Raw genomic sequence first — 15,315 nt, forward strand, 5'->3', positions numbered from 1 at the left:
AACCCTGAACTGCTTGCCAGTCGTGAAAGCAAGGCACACATAAATGTATAATACATAATTGCTAACTATGTACTAAGATCTAAAAAAAAACAGAACAAAATCAGTCCTCTTCTTGGTGACTATATTAGTTACTGTATATCTTATAGGCTATCTACCATTTACCCGCATCACTGGATGGACGGAAGTTATCGCACCCTCTGAAGTCCTGTGCTCTATACTGGCAAATCACAGCATAATGCATTTCCAGAATTTTTCAAAGATGCTTTATTTGATTCAGATCTGGTGACTGCAGAGGCTGTTTGTTACTGTCAACTCATTGTCAATTTAAGAAACCATTCAATTTGGGATTTGTGAGAGGGTGCAATATTTCACTAGAAGTAGCATGTAGGGAATTTTGTGTGTACTACAATTCTAGGATGGGCTGTATTATTTAAATGATACTCCACTGATTTTAAGGGGTTCAAAGTGTGACAAGAAGATATCCCTCACACCATGACACGATACAAGGCAGGAAGGATCCATATTGTTGTTTTTGTAGTGTAAATAAAATCTAAAACAGGCCTTAAAAAAACAATGTCACTATTATGTGCATTGGTGGCCAAAGAAACCTTTTCCTTCAGTGTATTATTAGTAAAGCTAGTGTACGTTTTAACTGTTTGTGTCTTGTTTTCCAAAAAATAAGTGCCCTGGCGTTTCCATCAAATCAAATACAGCTGAATAACTGAATAGCTGAATAACACACTGCAGGGAGATTTTAATAACATTGTCATATACTGCCCTGCAGTGCCATTATTGGTGCCGGGAGGGTGCTTTGTGTCCTCTCCCTCCCCCCTCCACTCTCTGTTTTCAGCACCTGTCTTCAATCAGCCTCATCACCACCGGTGTATATAAGCCTGCCTGTTCCCGGAAATCCTCGCCTAAGTATTACAGCCCCTCCTAGCGTGCTCCCCTGTGTTCCTGACCCACGTCATTCCTGCCACCAAGCCAGCCGCCTGTTCTGTCCAAATCCCTCTCCAACCACTTCCGTCCCCGAAGAAAGTCACAGCCCTGGATGGCCGAATCATAGCCCATTAGTCTTCGGAATTCCTTGGCTCAAAAAACACAACCCCACCATCGACTGGACACACTTAGCCATCACCGGATGGAGCACTCACTGCCACTCACACTGCCTGCTCTCAGCTATACCTCCACCCTCTTCCACGCCCGTTGACCTCTCCCGAGTCCCTGAAGATCCCAAGACCGGGCCTCCAAACCGCCTGGTCGTACCCAATTCCGCACGCTCTGACGTTCTTCAGTGGGCTCACAACTCCAAACTCACCTGCCATCCTGGCATCACTCGCACCATTCAGTTCATCCGGCAGCATTTTTGGTGGCCCAGCCTTGTTGAAGACAAGGAGTTCATCCAAGCCTGCTCCGTCTGTGCCCGAGGGAAGTCTTCACACCTGCCCCCAGCTGGGCTGCTGCGTACATTGCCTAGCCCTAGCCGCCCTTGGTCCCATATCGCTCTGGACTTTGTTACCGGTCTACCTCCTTCTGAAGGTAACTCTATCATTCTCACTATTGTCGATCACTTTTCCAAATCCGTCCATTACATACCCCTCCCCAAACTACCATCCGCCTACGATACTCCTAACCTCCTTGTCCAGCATGTCCATGGTATTCCCATCGATATTGTCTCTGACAGAGGTCCTCAGTTCTCCTCCCTGGTATGGAAGGAATTCTGTAAAGCGGTGGGTGCAGCACCCAGCTTGCCATCAGGATATCATCCGCAGACCAACGGCCAGACGGAGGGGGCAAACCAATCCCTTGAATCTGCCTCCGTTGTTTTGCCGCACGCAACCTCTCCTCCCAGAGCTCATTCCTCCCATGGATTGAGCATGCCCACAACTCCCTCACCAGTTCCGCTACTGGAATTTCCCCATTCATGGCTTGCTATGGTTACCAACCGCCATTATTCAAAGAACAGGTGCAGACAGTTCTCTCTCCGGAGAATCCAGGCAGTGTGGAAAGACGTCCGAGCGGTGTTGACCCGGTCCGCCTCACGCAATAAACAGCTCGCGGAACGTCATCGCTCCCCAACACCCAAATACAAGGTGGGCCAATCTGTCTGGCTTTCTCCTCACGACCTCCCGCTTCAGACAGAGTCCCGGAACTCACTCCGCGTTTCATTGGTCCCTTCCCCATTACCAAGATAATCAATCCCACTTCCATCCAATTGAAGCTTCCACAGTCTCTGAAAATTCATCCCACATTCCACGTCTCTTTGCTGAAGCCTGTCTCCACCTGCGCCCTAAGTCCTGACCCACGTCATTCCTGCCTCCAAGCCATCCGCCTGTTCTGTCCACTGCCTGCCACCTGTCCATGCCGCTGCCTGCCAACACATCCAGGACCACCTCCATAACCTTTCCTCAATAAACTATTCATCATTTTACATCTGCCTCTGCCTGCTCTTGGGTCCAGCTGCTACCCAGACCTGACAAACATCCCCTATTGAAAATTCAATTTTGTAACCCTATTTTGTGTTCTATTTAGACCTTCCTGCCCCTCAAGTGGATGGCACCAGAAAGTATTTTCCACAATCTGTACACAACTTTGAGCGATGTGTGGTCCTATGGCATTCTTCTCTGGGAGCTTTTCACACTCGGTGAGTCCAAATACATTCTTCACACTAAATCAATCATGAGAGGGATTAATATCTTCAGAGCTAAATAAGGGAGCATCTTGCACTGTAAGTGCTGAGCTAACAGCACTGGACTGCTCTTGTTTATACCATTTTTCTCCTCAAGAGGTAATATTCAGTCAGTTGTAGAGCACAGACGCTAAATAAGCCAAGATCGTAACTAGTAGGTCATCACATCATGTACATATTATGCACCCACTCACTGTATTAAGTGTCAACAAGAAAGCTGCCTGCATTAAAATGCTGTAATGTTCTGTCATGCTTATTAATGCTTTTATAGTTTTCAGTGGCGTACAATTGCACTGTATTATTCTGAGAACTGTTTTCATATTCTGGTGAGATATAAGAAATTCCCCTCTCTCTCTCTCTCTCTCTCTCTCTCTCTCTGTATCCATCCCGTCCATTTTCTGTACCGCTTAGCCACACTAGGGTCGTGGGCGTGCTGGAGCCTATCCCAGCAATCTTTGGGTGAGAGGCGGGGAACACCCTGAACTGGGCGCCAGCCAATCGCAGGGCAAATATAAACAAACAACCATTCACACTCACATTCACATCTACGGGCTATTTAGAGTCTTCAATCAACCTACCACGCATGTTTTTGGAATGTGGGAGGAAACCAGAGTACCCGGAGAAATCCCACGCAGGCACGAGGAGAACAGGCAAACTCCACACAGGCGGGGCCGGGATTTGAACCCTGGTCCTCAGAACTGTGAGGCAGATGTGCTAACCAGTCACCGTGCCGTCGCAAATATTCTAAAATGTAAAATTTAACTTTAGGTCTGTTTAATTTTGGCCAGGGTTATTGAATGAGTTTTTTACTATTTTGTATTGAAATGCGATTAAATGCATTTTGCGATTGGCTGGCGATCAGTTCAGGGTGTACCCCACCTCTCGCCCAAAGATAGCTGGGATAGGCTGCAGCACGCCCCCGACCCTAGTGAGGATAAGCGGTACAGAAAATGGATGGATGGATGGATTAAATGCAGTTTTCCAGAGTTAACGATATTCCTGTCTGTGTCAATTATTTCATTCAGTCAACAACTAAAATCCATTTCAATTGATCCATGTTGCTACTTAGGACAAATATTGTTATATGATTGAAATGTTATTAATCAAGATTAATTCATTACAAAGCCTCTAATTAATACAATATTTTTTAAATTGAGTCCCACCCCTAATTTTCATATCACTAAACGCCCGCATTAGTACCTCAAATTCCAAGGGGGAAGGAAGTATGTAACTTACATGTACTTATTTATAGGTTTTGCATGGTGAATCGACATATCAGGGCTCCATTGGTGATGTATTTTGGTTGTGACTGTCAACAAGCTTAGCTCAAGCTGAACATACTTAGACTTGATTGAACTTATTCAGATCAGCTGTTCTGGAGCTGAATGATCCCAGTTTTTGATTTCAGGGGAAGTCAAGTCAGAACTCAGGTTCAGATTGATAATGTTGAACTTGCTTGTTGGAACATCCACCCGGTCATATACTGTAATTTTAAAACAATTTGCATACTTTTTACAGGAGGAACCCCCTACCCTGACCTGCCTATGAATGAGATGTTTTACAGTGCCTTAAAGAGAGGCTACAGAATGGCCAAACCTGCTCACGCCTCTGATGAAGTGTAAGTTTTGCTTCCTCAGTGTTGACAGCAACCCGAACATGAATGTAGAAAAAGAAGAAATACATACATTGCTTTGTTTTCAGCTATGAGATCATGAAGAAGTGCTGGGACGAGAAGTTTGAGAAAAGACCTGAGTTCTCCTTCCTCGTTCACAGTATGGGAAACATGCTGACTGAAAGCTATAAAAAGGTATATTTTTACAGAGTTCACTCTGCCTTGTTTGTGATCTTCAACTGTTTAACTACGTAGATTTCATACTAATGACTGGAGGCCAAATAATTATATAAAATGATACATTTACTCTTTTAACATTTGTTCTTTACAGTGTAAATAGAGTGCCTGGAAAAAGTATTCATACGCCTTGAACTTTTTCACAACCACAAACAAATGTTTCTTTAATTGAGATTTTATATGATCGACCAACATAAAGTAGCACATAATTGTAAAGTGGAACAGGAATGATGCATAGTTTTCCAAATATTAAGCAAATAGCAAAAATGTGGTGTGTATTTGTATTCAGCTCCTCTTCGTCAATAATTTGTTGAGGCACCTTTCACTGCAATTACGGCTGCAAGTCCTTTGGGCATACATGCCAAGTTTTGGATGTGAAAATAAGGGACATTTTTTATGCATACATACAGTAAATTCATATTTAATTTGACTGAACTTACCTTTGATGATTTGTGTTGCCTTGGCTTTTCCTGCTGAGTATTTCCGTGCGATAGCAGACTCAGGGAACATCTCAGCTACACACTTGTTGAAGTCGTCACGGAAGGTGAAAGCAGCAGTTTTTGGCACACAGCATTGCCATTTTAACCTCCGCATTTATGACCTGGTCAAATACCGGTGGTATTTCTAATCACAAATGCTGACATCACCTGGGCATGTTTCTGTGCCTCGAGCCAGCGCCGGTGCTTGGTGGATTTTTCATGCTGACTGACGTCATTCCTTCCCCCATGTGAGACACTAACATCCCAGTTAGAAATCGTACAAAATGCGTGACTGTGCCCCATTGTGCTCTTCTTTTAGAAAATTTAATTTGCGGTCCCATTTTTCTAAATATTTACAGGACCTCGTTGTTGTTTTTGGCAGGAATACCTTCTTTGTCATGTCCATCCATTTCTCTTATTTGTTTTTCGAGTTTGTGCCTGCCGTCGGCACTAACTCTTGCGATGCTAGTGACAGAGATCTTTTTTTTTTTGTTTGTTTGTTTTTTTGTTTTTTACTATTATAATACGGGACAATAACAATCCGGAATGCCGGCGGGACAGAAGGGTAAAATAAGGTACTGTCGCGGCCAAAACAGGGCACTTGACAGCTATGCTTTTGGGGTATGTCTCTGTGAGCATAACATATCTAGATGATGACATTTTTGCTCATTCTTTTTTGCAAAATAACTCAAGTGTGGATGGGAGCATCTGTTAGAGGTCTCATCTGACCAATGTACCTTATTTCACATGTTTGCGGTGTCCCCAACATGGCTTTTGGCAAACTGTAAACAAGACTTCTGATACCTTTCCTTCAACAATGGCTTTCTTCTTGCCACTCTTCCATAAGGTGTTGTCATGTGGACAGATTCTCCCACCTGAGCTGTGGATTTTTGCAGTTCCTCCAGAGTGACCATGGGCCTCTTGGCTGCTTCTCTGACCACTGCTCTCCTTGCTCACTCTGTCAGTTTAGGTGGATGACCATTTCGTGGTAGAGTTGCAGTTGTGTCATACTTTTTCCATTTTTGGACGATGGATTGAGCGGTGCTCCTTGAGATGATCAAAGCTTGGCACATTTTTTTAAAAACCTAAACCTGCTTTAGATTTCGCCACAACTTTTTCTCTGACCTGTATACTGTGTTCCTTGGTCTTCATGATGCTATTGTTCACTTGTGTTCTCTACAATACCGCTGAGGCCTTCTTCTTTTATTATTACGGCGGTTGGCACTCGGTCCATCCCTCCATCCATCCATTTTCTACTGCTTATCAGAGGTCGGGTCGTGGGGGCAGTAGCTTTAGCAGGGACGCCCAGACTTCCCTCTCCCCAGCCACTTCATCCAGCTCTTCCGGGGGGATCTCTAAGGGAGGGCCCGGACACCCTGCGGAGGAAACTCATTTCGGCCGCTTGTATCCGGGATCTTGTACTTTCGGTCACGACGCAAACCTCGTGACCATAGGTGAGGGTAGGAACGTAGATCGACTGGTACATTGAGAGCTTCGCCTTTCGGCTTCTTCTCCTAATAAATGTGGATTGCAACTCTTTGTGGTACATAGCGCCAACTACTGTACAGGAGGAACTTAGCAGTCAAAAGGCGTCACTGATTTCAAAATGCTAACGGCTCCTTTCGACAAGACGTGCGGTGCCGTGATATGTCAATCATCTGGGGGGGCACCTGGTGGGGTCCGATCAGATTTCAGGGGGGGTCCAGTGCTACCCCGGCCTCCACTCTGGCTCCGCCCGTTTGCAGTGTAAATGTTAAGCTCTCTCAAAATAACTCCGCACACAGCCAATAATTTTTAAAATATAAGCAACAAAAGTGAGTAGTCCCCTCATGAAAATGTATAAATGGTGCCATGAAAAGATATAATAAAATATTTACACAAATGTCTCACTTTTGTGAGGAGCTGTAAATAACACACTGTCTGTGTGGATCTAAGATTTTAACTTTGCTTTGGTATTTCTTAGAATTCCGAAAATGTCATGACATTTCTTAGTCAATGTTTCCAGTAAAGTATTAACATATTTGATCCAGATCTTAATAGAAATTTAAACGCTTCAAAAATCAACTTGGAAAGGATTTGGACGGTTTGACTTTGTCACAGCATCCTTTCACATTGTTTGGCAATATTCCCAGATGGTTCCAATTTCATTGTATCACAAAGCGATGAGGCGCTGGCCTTCATAATAAATAAGGATCAAGTGTGGAAAACTGTTTAAGCATTTACAACCCCAATTCCAATGAAGTTGGGACGTTGTGTTAAACAAATAAAAACAGAATACAATGATTTGCAAATCATGTTTGACCTATATTTAATTGAATACACTACAAAGACAAGATATTTAATGTTAAAGCTGATAAACTTTATTGTTTTTAGCAAATAATCATTTACTTAGAATTTTATGGCTGCAACACGTTCCAAAAAAGCTGGGACAGGGTCGTGTTTACCAGTGTGTTACATTACCTTTTCTTTTAACAACATTCAATACACGTTTGGGAACTGAGGACACTAATTGTTGAAGCTTTGTAGGTGGAATTCTTTCCCGTTCTTGCTTGATGTACAGCTTCAGCTGTTCAACAGTCCGGGGTCTCCTGTTTGGAACATCCCACTGGTGAACAGGCTAATTGGGAACAGGTGGGTGCCATGATTGGGTATAAAAGGAGATTCCCTGAATTGCTCAGTCATTCACAAGCATAGATGGGGCGAGGTTCACCTCTTTGTGAACAAGTGGGTGAGAAGATAGTCGAACACTTTAAGGACAATGTTCCTCAACGTACAATTGCAAGGAATTTAGGGATTTCATCATCTACGGTCCACAATATCATCAAAAGGTTCAGAGAATCTGGAGAAATCAGTGCATGTAAGAGGCAAGGCCGAAAACCGACATTGAATGCCCGTGACCTTCGATCCCTCAGGCGGCACTGCATCAAAAACTGACATCAATGTGTAAAGGATATCACCACATGGGCTCAGAAACACTTCAGAAAACCAATGTCAATAAAAACAGTTTGGCGCTAAACTTTGTTAAAAACAATAAAGTTTATCAGTTTGAACACTAAATATCTTTGTAGTGTATTCAATTAGATATAGGTTGAACATGATTTTCAAATCATTGTATTCTATTTTTATTTGTTTAACACAACGTCCCAACTTCTTTGGAATTGGGGTTGTACTAGTGTGCCTTAGTCATTCTAGTGCCATGAATTGTCTTACTATGAGGACAAAGAGAATACTAGGCCATGGACCTTAAGCTGGAAATCAAGGTTATTGAATAATGCTCAAACAGTATTTGTGGTAAAAGTCTATCTATGCTAAAGGTCAGTGAGTGTATCATCGCCTTCGGGAGCTTATCAGTCATGTCTGTTCATCAGAGATACAGCCAAGTCATTGACAACTTCCTGAAGAGTGACCACCCGGCTGTGGCCCGCACTAAGCCACGCCTCGCCTCCCCCTTCTCCGACGCCAACTCAACATTCAGCTCCCCTTCCATCGTCGCCCTCTCCTTCTCTCCACAACCTCGCGGTCAGGGCTCAAGCCTGGCTTATTCGCAGGAGGTAGTCCCTTCCTACAACGACTACATCATACCCATCCCGGACCCCAAGCCTGAGGACGCGTTCACTGAAATGGAGTCAGAAAGTCCCGCAAGGTACTCGAACTTTGAAGTTAAGATGCTGCCTGCACATGTGCACCAAATTCTGTAGCTCTGTTCCTCTCCGTCACACACCCACACATCCAGATGTGAGGCTAAGACAATAGCTGAATTGGGCATGTTGAGAAAGTCACTTTTCACGGACAGTAAATGAACATGAAGCCAAGTGCAACTGACACTGGTGGGCAAATGAATTGTTGAGCTTTTCAGGGGGTTGTTAATGTTTTTATTAGATTAACCCTGAAGAAAAAAAGTCTAGTCAAAATCAGATGGGGTGGGAGGTGTAATGTCATGACATAATCCATAAATCATGGAGCTTTCTTCCAAATCAAATTTTCAACTTCTGAAAGTGGTCTGAAAATTTGAACCACAAAATTTGAGATCGCTGCTTTGAGTTTTAGGTCTCTGGCCCCACCTGTTGGTTGAGATCCATTTTATAAAAAAAAATTATTTGAAATTTACATGTGATTGGATCAAAACCTGAAATGCTTCTACAAATTCACTGCCTGGGGGCCAGATCCAACCGGTCTCATCCCTTTATGTGCCCCACTCAAGCACTGTAGTTTCTTGCTCATTGAGTTTGTTCTATTTATTTGCCATCTTTTCCACAGGCAGCACGCTTGAGACTGGTTAGCACATCTGCCTCACAGTTCTGAGGACCGGGGTTCAAATCCCGGCCCCGCCTATGTGGAGTTTGCATGTTCTACGTGGGTTTTCTCCGGGCACTCCAGTTTCCTCCCACATCCCCAAAACATGTATGGTAGGTTGATTGAAGACTCTAAATTGCCCGTAGGTGTGAATGTGAGTGGAAATGGTTGTTTGTTTATATGTGCCCTGCGATTGGCTGGCGACCAGTCCAGGGTGTACCCCGCCTCTCGCCCGAAGATTGCTGGGATAGGCTCCAGCATGTCCGCGACCCTAATGAGGAGAAGCAGTTTGGAAAATTAACTAATCTGTTTCACACTTTGAATTTTTCTTAACTTTTAATGGATATTGCAATCATTTTTCTCCACCAAATCCCTTCTTATCATAAATTGAATAGTTGTTGTAAATTTCAATATTTGCATGCCGCAGTTCACCATAACGTCTGATTTCAAATTTAATTTTGTAAAAGCTATAATGCGTGAATTTCGGCACCCCCTAATGCTGTAATTCAGCATTACAACAAAACCTTCGACACTTCGATATGACGTGGGCTCAATGTTTGTCTGGCCTCCCCCTCCTCCTTTCTCATTTCTCTATGGCTCAGTTGACCTGTGCGCCCTCCATATATGGGCCTGCCCATTCGTAGGTAAAATACATAATTTCCTCAACGTCATTTTTAGAGCTCCATCCAGCACAGGAATGTATAAGTTTGGTCACTTAATATTTAAAAAAAACATATAGCAAGATGTGTCTGAAACTCATAGGCTTAATCAGCATTCAGTCATCTACTCTTGTAGTGGCTTGGGTGAAAAGACAGGGAGAAGAATTAAATACTCTCCCACTCGATGTCAACTGACCTGTGTATCCACTTTCTGTGACATTTTTGTTTGCATTGAGATTATTTTCTAATTTTAAATGTGCGCCTTGGCTCAAGGTTGGTCACATTAAGGCTTCAAGACACAGCCATAATGTGACTGTTGTTGAATGTAAGCTATTGTTTATTCACGTCAAAATGTTCCTCGCTTTGATTCAGACATTTTAATGCAGTTTCCTATCTGTAAAGAGAGATCCATGAGGCATGATATTCATTGTTTTAAGGACAAATAGCAACAAAAGTGGTGTGATGTGACAGCCAGATCAGGGGCACGTTGTTAAACGTGTCATTATGTCTCTGTCTCAGCTCCGTGGTTCTGGAAGAGGAGACAGACTCTGTTTCCCAGGACACAGCCGATACCCTTCCAGAAGAGGAACGGGTGGAAGGGACCAGCGAGAGAGATGCTCTGCTGGGCTTCCCGGGGACGCCCGAGGTAGAAGACAGCTTTCTTTAGTCACATTTAGGACTGCTGGAAAAAAATCTGGGAAAAAAACATTTGCTGGAGGATTCCCCCACCCCCACTATCATTACACAGGGCATAAACAGGGAACTAAAAGGAGCCTTGTATTTCCATCAAACACTCGAGACGCTTTGTTCATCATCTATCTATCTATATATATATATATATATACATACACAAACACACATATATACATATATATACACAACGTTGTGTGTGTGTGTGTGTGTGTATATATATATATATATATATATATATATAAAACCCCAATTCCAATGAAGTTGGGACGTTGTGTTCAACATAAATAAAAACAGATTACAATGATTTGCAAATCATGTTCAACATATATTTAATTGAATACACTACAAAGACAAGCTATTTAATGTTCAAAGTGATAAACTTTATTGTTTTTAGCAAATAATCATTAATTTAGAATTTTATGGCTGCAACACATTCCAAAAAAGCTGGGACATGGTCATGTTTACCACTGTGTTAAATCACCTTTTCTTTTAACATTTAATAAACGTTTGGGAACTGAGGACACTAATTGTTGAAGCTTTGTAGGTGGAATTCTTTCCCATTCTTCCTTGATGTATAGCTTCAGCTGTTCAACGGTCCGGGGTCTCCATTGTCATATTTTACGCTTCATAATGCGCCACACATTTTCAATGGGAGACATGTCTGGACTGCAGGCAGGCCAGTCTAGTACCTGCACTCTTTTACTACGAAGCCACGCTGTTGTAACACGTGCAGAATGTGCTTTGGCATTGTCTTGCTGAAATAAGCAGCGGCGTCCATGAAAAAGATGTTGCTTGGATGGCTGCATATGTTAACACAGCCCCATACCATCACAGATGCTGGCTTATGAACTTTGCGTCCATAACAGTCCGGATGGTTCTTTTCCTCATTGGCCCGGATGACACGACGTCCACAAACAATTGTTCCAAAAACAATTTGAAATGTGGACTCGTCGGACCACAGATCACTATTCCACTTGATAAATGGCTTTTGCTTTGCATAGTAGAGTTTCAAGTTGCACTTACGGATGTCGCGCCGAACTGTATTCACTGACATTGGTTTTCTGAAGTGTTCCTGAGCCCATGTGGTGATATCCTTTACACATTGATGTCGGTTTTTGATGCAGTGCCGCCTGAGGGATCGAAGGTCACGGGCATTCAATGTTGGTTTTCGGCCTTGGTGCTTACATGCAGTGATTTCTCCAGATTCTCTGAACCTTTTGATGATATTACGGACCGTAGATGATGAAATCCCTAAATTCCTTGCAATGGTACATTGAGGAACATTGTCCTTAAACTGTTCGACTATTTTCTCACGTACTTGAAACTCGTCCCATCTTTGCTTGTGAATAACTGAGCAATTCAGGGAAGCTCCTTTTATATCCAATCATGGCACCCACCTGTTCCCAATTACCCTGTTCACCTGTGGGATGTTCCAAACAGGTGTTTGATGAGCATTCCTCAACTTTCTCAGTCTTTTTTGCTACCAGTCCCAGCTTTTTTGGAACGTGTTGCAGCCATAAAATTCTAAGTTAATGATTATTTGCTAAAAACAATCAAGTTTATCAGTTTGAACATTAAATATCTTGTCTTTGTAGCGAATACAATTAAATATAGGTTGAAGATGATTTGCAAATCATTGTATTCGTTTTTTATTTATGTTTAACTTCATTGGAATTGGGCTTGTATATATGTGTGTGTGTGTGTGCGTGTATATATATATATATATATATACATACACACACAGCACAATTAAAATGTATCACAATGTAAGTCTGTACAATCAATAATCGGCATGGTTTTGTCACTCTTAGAATGCTGGGATGACATAGATACGGTACATTCCTTATAATATTCTTTAGTATTGCCTGTAATTAATGTGATATTTGGGAAATATTAACCATAAAGTATGTCACTTTTTTTTTAGATACATGGAAATCCATAACTCATACAGATGTTTGATAGCCAGGTCTTATATAAAGAAACAAACATAACGTGTTAGAAAATATTGAAAATGCACATGTTGAAATGCGGAATCTATGCACTGTTTTGATAACCCATAATAATAGATGGCTTTAGTTGAATAAGCTAAAGAGAACAATATGAGATTTTTTTGTCTTTTGGAATGAATGTTTTCTTTCTGAATATGTCTTCATTTATAGTTTTGTGCCAGATTTGCACTTTATGTAGAATATATACACATATATATTCATGGTTAAGGTAAATGTAAAATGTTCGCTCTGTTAAATGATGTTTGACCTGTAAACCTGTATTCTCGCTGGCATGTGATAATGTTTTAAATCCGAAAAATGAAGATACTGTATTTGTGTGCATGTGTACATCAGTTTATTGCAATGCATTTATGAGAACACTAAATTGAAAAAAATATAGTGATGTGACAAAGTATTTGCTGCCCTCTCAAATTCATATATACATTTTTTTACATAGTTTCCCCACTTTGTTTAAGATCATTAAAAAAATGTAAATATCAGACAAACATAACCCAAGTAAAATATAATGCAGTTTTAAAAATGGTGATTTCATTTTTTAAGGAAAAAAAAAATATTCAAAGTTACCTGGCCCTGCGTGAAAAAGTAATGGCCCCCTAAACCTAATAACTGGTCCTCCTCAGCAGGAACAACGGAAAATCAAGCATTTTCCAAAACTGGCAATGAGTCTTTCATATCTCTGTGGAGATATTTCGGAATTGTTTTAATTCAGCAACAGTGGAGGGTTTTCGAGAATGAACGGCCCTTTTAACATCATGCCACTGCATTTCAATCGGATTCAACTCTGGACTTTGACTTGGCCACTTTTATTTGTATTTATTTATTTTAACTATACAGAAATTGACTTGCTGGTGTGTTTTAGATCGTTATCAAACTGATGGCTGAACATTCTCCTTCAGGATTTCTGTTAAAGAGCAGAATTCATAGTTCCATCAATCATAGCAAGTTGTCCAGGTCCTGAAGGAGCTAAGCAGCCCATGACATCACACTACCACTACCATGTTTGACTGTTGGTGTGATGTTATTTTTTTTAAATGCTGTGTTACATTCATGCCAGATATAACGAGATACCCACCTTCCAAAAAGCTCAACTTTCATCTTGTCAGTCTATATAATATTCTCCCAAAACTCTTTTTGGAAAAAGTAAGAGGAGCATTTATGTTCTTTTTGGTCAGCAGTGGTCGCCTAGGAACTCTGCCATGGATGCCATTATTGCCCAGTCTCTTCCTTATTGTTGAGTCATTAACACTAACCTTAACCGAGGAAAGGGAGTTCTGCAGTTCTTTAGATGTTGTCCTGGCTTCCTATGTGACCTTCTGGATGATTTGTTGCTGTGCTCTTGGGATCATTTTTGTTGGCCAGCCACGCTTGTGAAGGTTCACCACTGTTCCATGTTTTCTCCATGTGAGGATAATGGCTGTCCTTAGGGTTAGCTGGAATTGTAAAGCTTTCGCAAAGGCTTTTGTAACCCTTTCCAAACCGATATTACAATACAATACCGTTCCTGCGTGGGGTTTCTCCGGGCACTCCGGTTTCCTCCCACATCCCAAAAACATGCATTAATTGGAGACTCTAAATTGCCCGTAGGTGTGAATGTGAGTGCGGATCGTTGTTTGTTTGTATGTGCCCTGCGATTGGCACATACTGAACTGGCAGTTCAGGGAGTACCCCGCCTCCTGCCCGATGACAGCTGGGATAGGCTCCAGCATGCCCACGACCCTAGTGAGGAGAAGCGGCTCAGAAAATGGATGGATGGATGGATGGATGATCTTAAAAGTGAAGAAGCTGCAAAAAATATAAACACATTTGAGAAGGTGGCAAATACTTTTTGACAGGACTGTACATCTTTGTTATATCTCAGAATCTTCATTTTTCAGTAAAGCAAGATATTTTTGGACAACTTAATGCATAAAGCAAGGTCTATAAATGTATGCGTGAACTTGAGAGCCAAGTAGTCCAACTTCACAAAAACATCTCCCAGACACAATCTTGTAGATTGTCTTATTTTCAAAAGTGGAAGCTACAAAGGGTGGCTGCTCCTATATTTTCCTCCATGTTATCTTCTTGTCGGTGTATGTCCCAATACTTGGGTTCAAGTTGTGTACATAAATAGCAAGAAAAAAGTTGATTTAAATGGAAAAAAAAAACTAATCTAAACGGCCGAAACAGATTTAGGTGTCGCCTGCCAGTGAGGATGTGTGGTTGTTACACTGAGGAGAATAATAAAAATAGCATATCACTGCCTTCACACAAAATGAAACAAATGAGTGCCTTTTTTTGTACAGTCTATTCACTGTACATATTGTTGCAGCAAATTGCTTATAATGAGGGGCTACTGTGCACTGATATAAAGCGTGCACCTACAAACGTCATGCACGTATGCAACACTTTGTCCAACCACAAGCTATGGTACCAAAGCTCAACGTAAGGTTTCCTATGTGTATACTTTATGTATTGTGAAAATAAATGTGTATCAGCACACAGACTCTGAGTGCATGCATCTGATTCCTTGGGGTGATTTTCTGTGCTTTTCTCGTTAATCGTCTCACTTCCCACAGCTGGAGAAGCCTGTAGGGAACCACAGTTCTGCAGAGGAGGAGGCCGTTCGTTGCACCTCCTCAGCCTATTCATCTTGGGAGAATTTGGC

At 41.9% G+C, this 15,315-nt stretch overlaps 1 protein-coding gene across 2 annotated transcripts in view; it reads left to right on the plus strand.

Annotated features, from left to right (window-relative positions):
• The window catches only part of pdgfrb (platelet-derived growth factor receptor, beta polypeptide), a 52,694-nt gene extending 37,541 nt beyond the window's left edge, over window positions 1–15,153 (plus strand). The window contains exons 19-23 of one of the 2 annotated variants that reach the window (XM_061786967.1): window positions 2,533–2,644; window positions 4,208–4,307; window positions 4,391–4,496; window positions 8,386–8,660; window positions 10,489–15,153. In XM_061786967.1, the coding sequence (XP_061642951.1) occupies window positions 2,533–2,644; window positions 4,208–4,307; window positions 4,391–4,496; window positions 8,386–8,660; window positions 10,489–10,636 (741 nt within the window). In that variant the 3' untranslated portion in view covers window positions 10,637–15,153. Of the gene's footprint in view, window positions 1–784; window positions 1,540–2,532; window positions 2,645–4,207; window positions 4,308–4,390; window positions 4,497–8,385; window positions 8,661–10,488 lie in introns of those variants that run through there. The other variant, XM_061786969.1, reaches the window with a different exon arrangement.
• Window positions 15,154–15,315: the final 162 nt, after the last annotated feature.

This window comes from Phyllopteryx taeniolatus, chromosome 10 (genome assembly GCF_024500385.1).
Source record: "Phyllopteryx taeniolatus isolate TA_2022b chromosome 10, UOR_Ptae_1.2, whole genome shotgun sequence".
NCBI classification, from domain to species: Eukaryota; Metazoa; Chordata; class Actinopteri; order Syngnathiformes; family Syngnathidae; genus Phyllopteryx; species Phyllopteryx taeniolatus.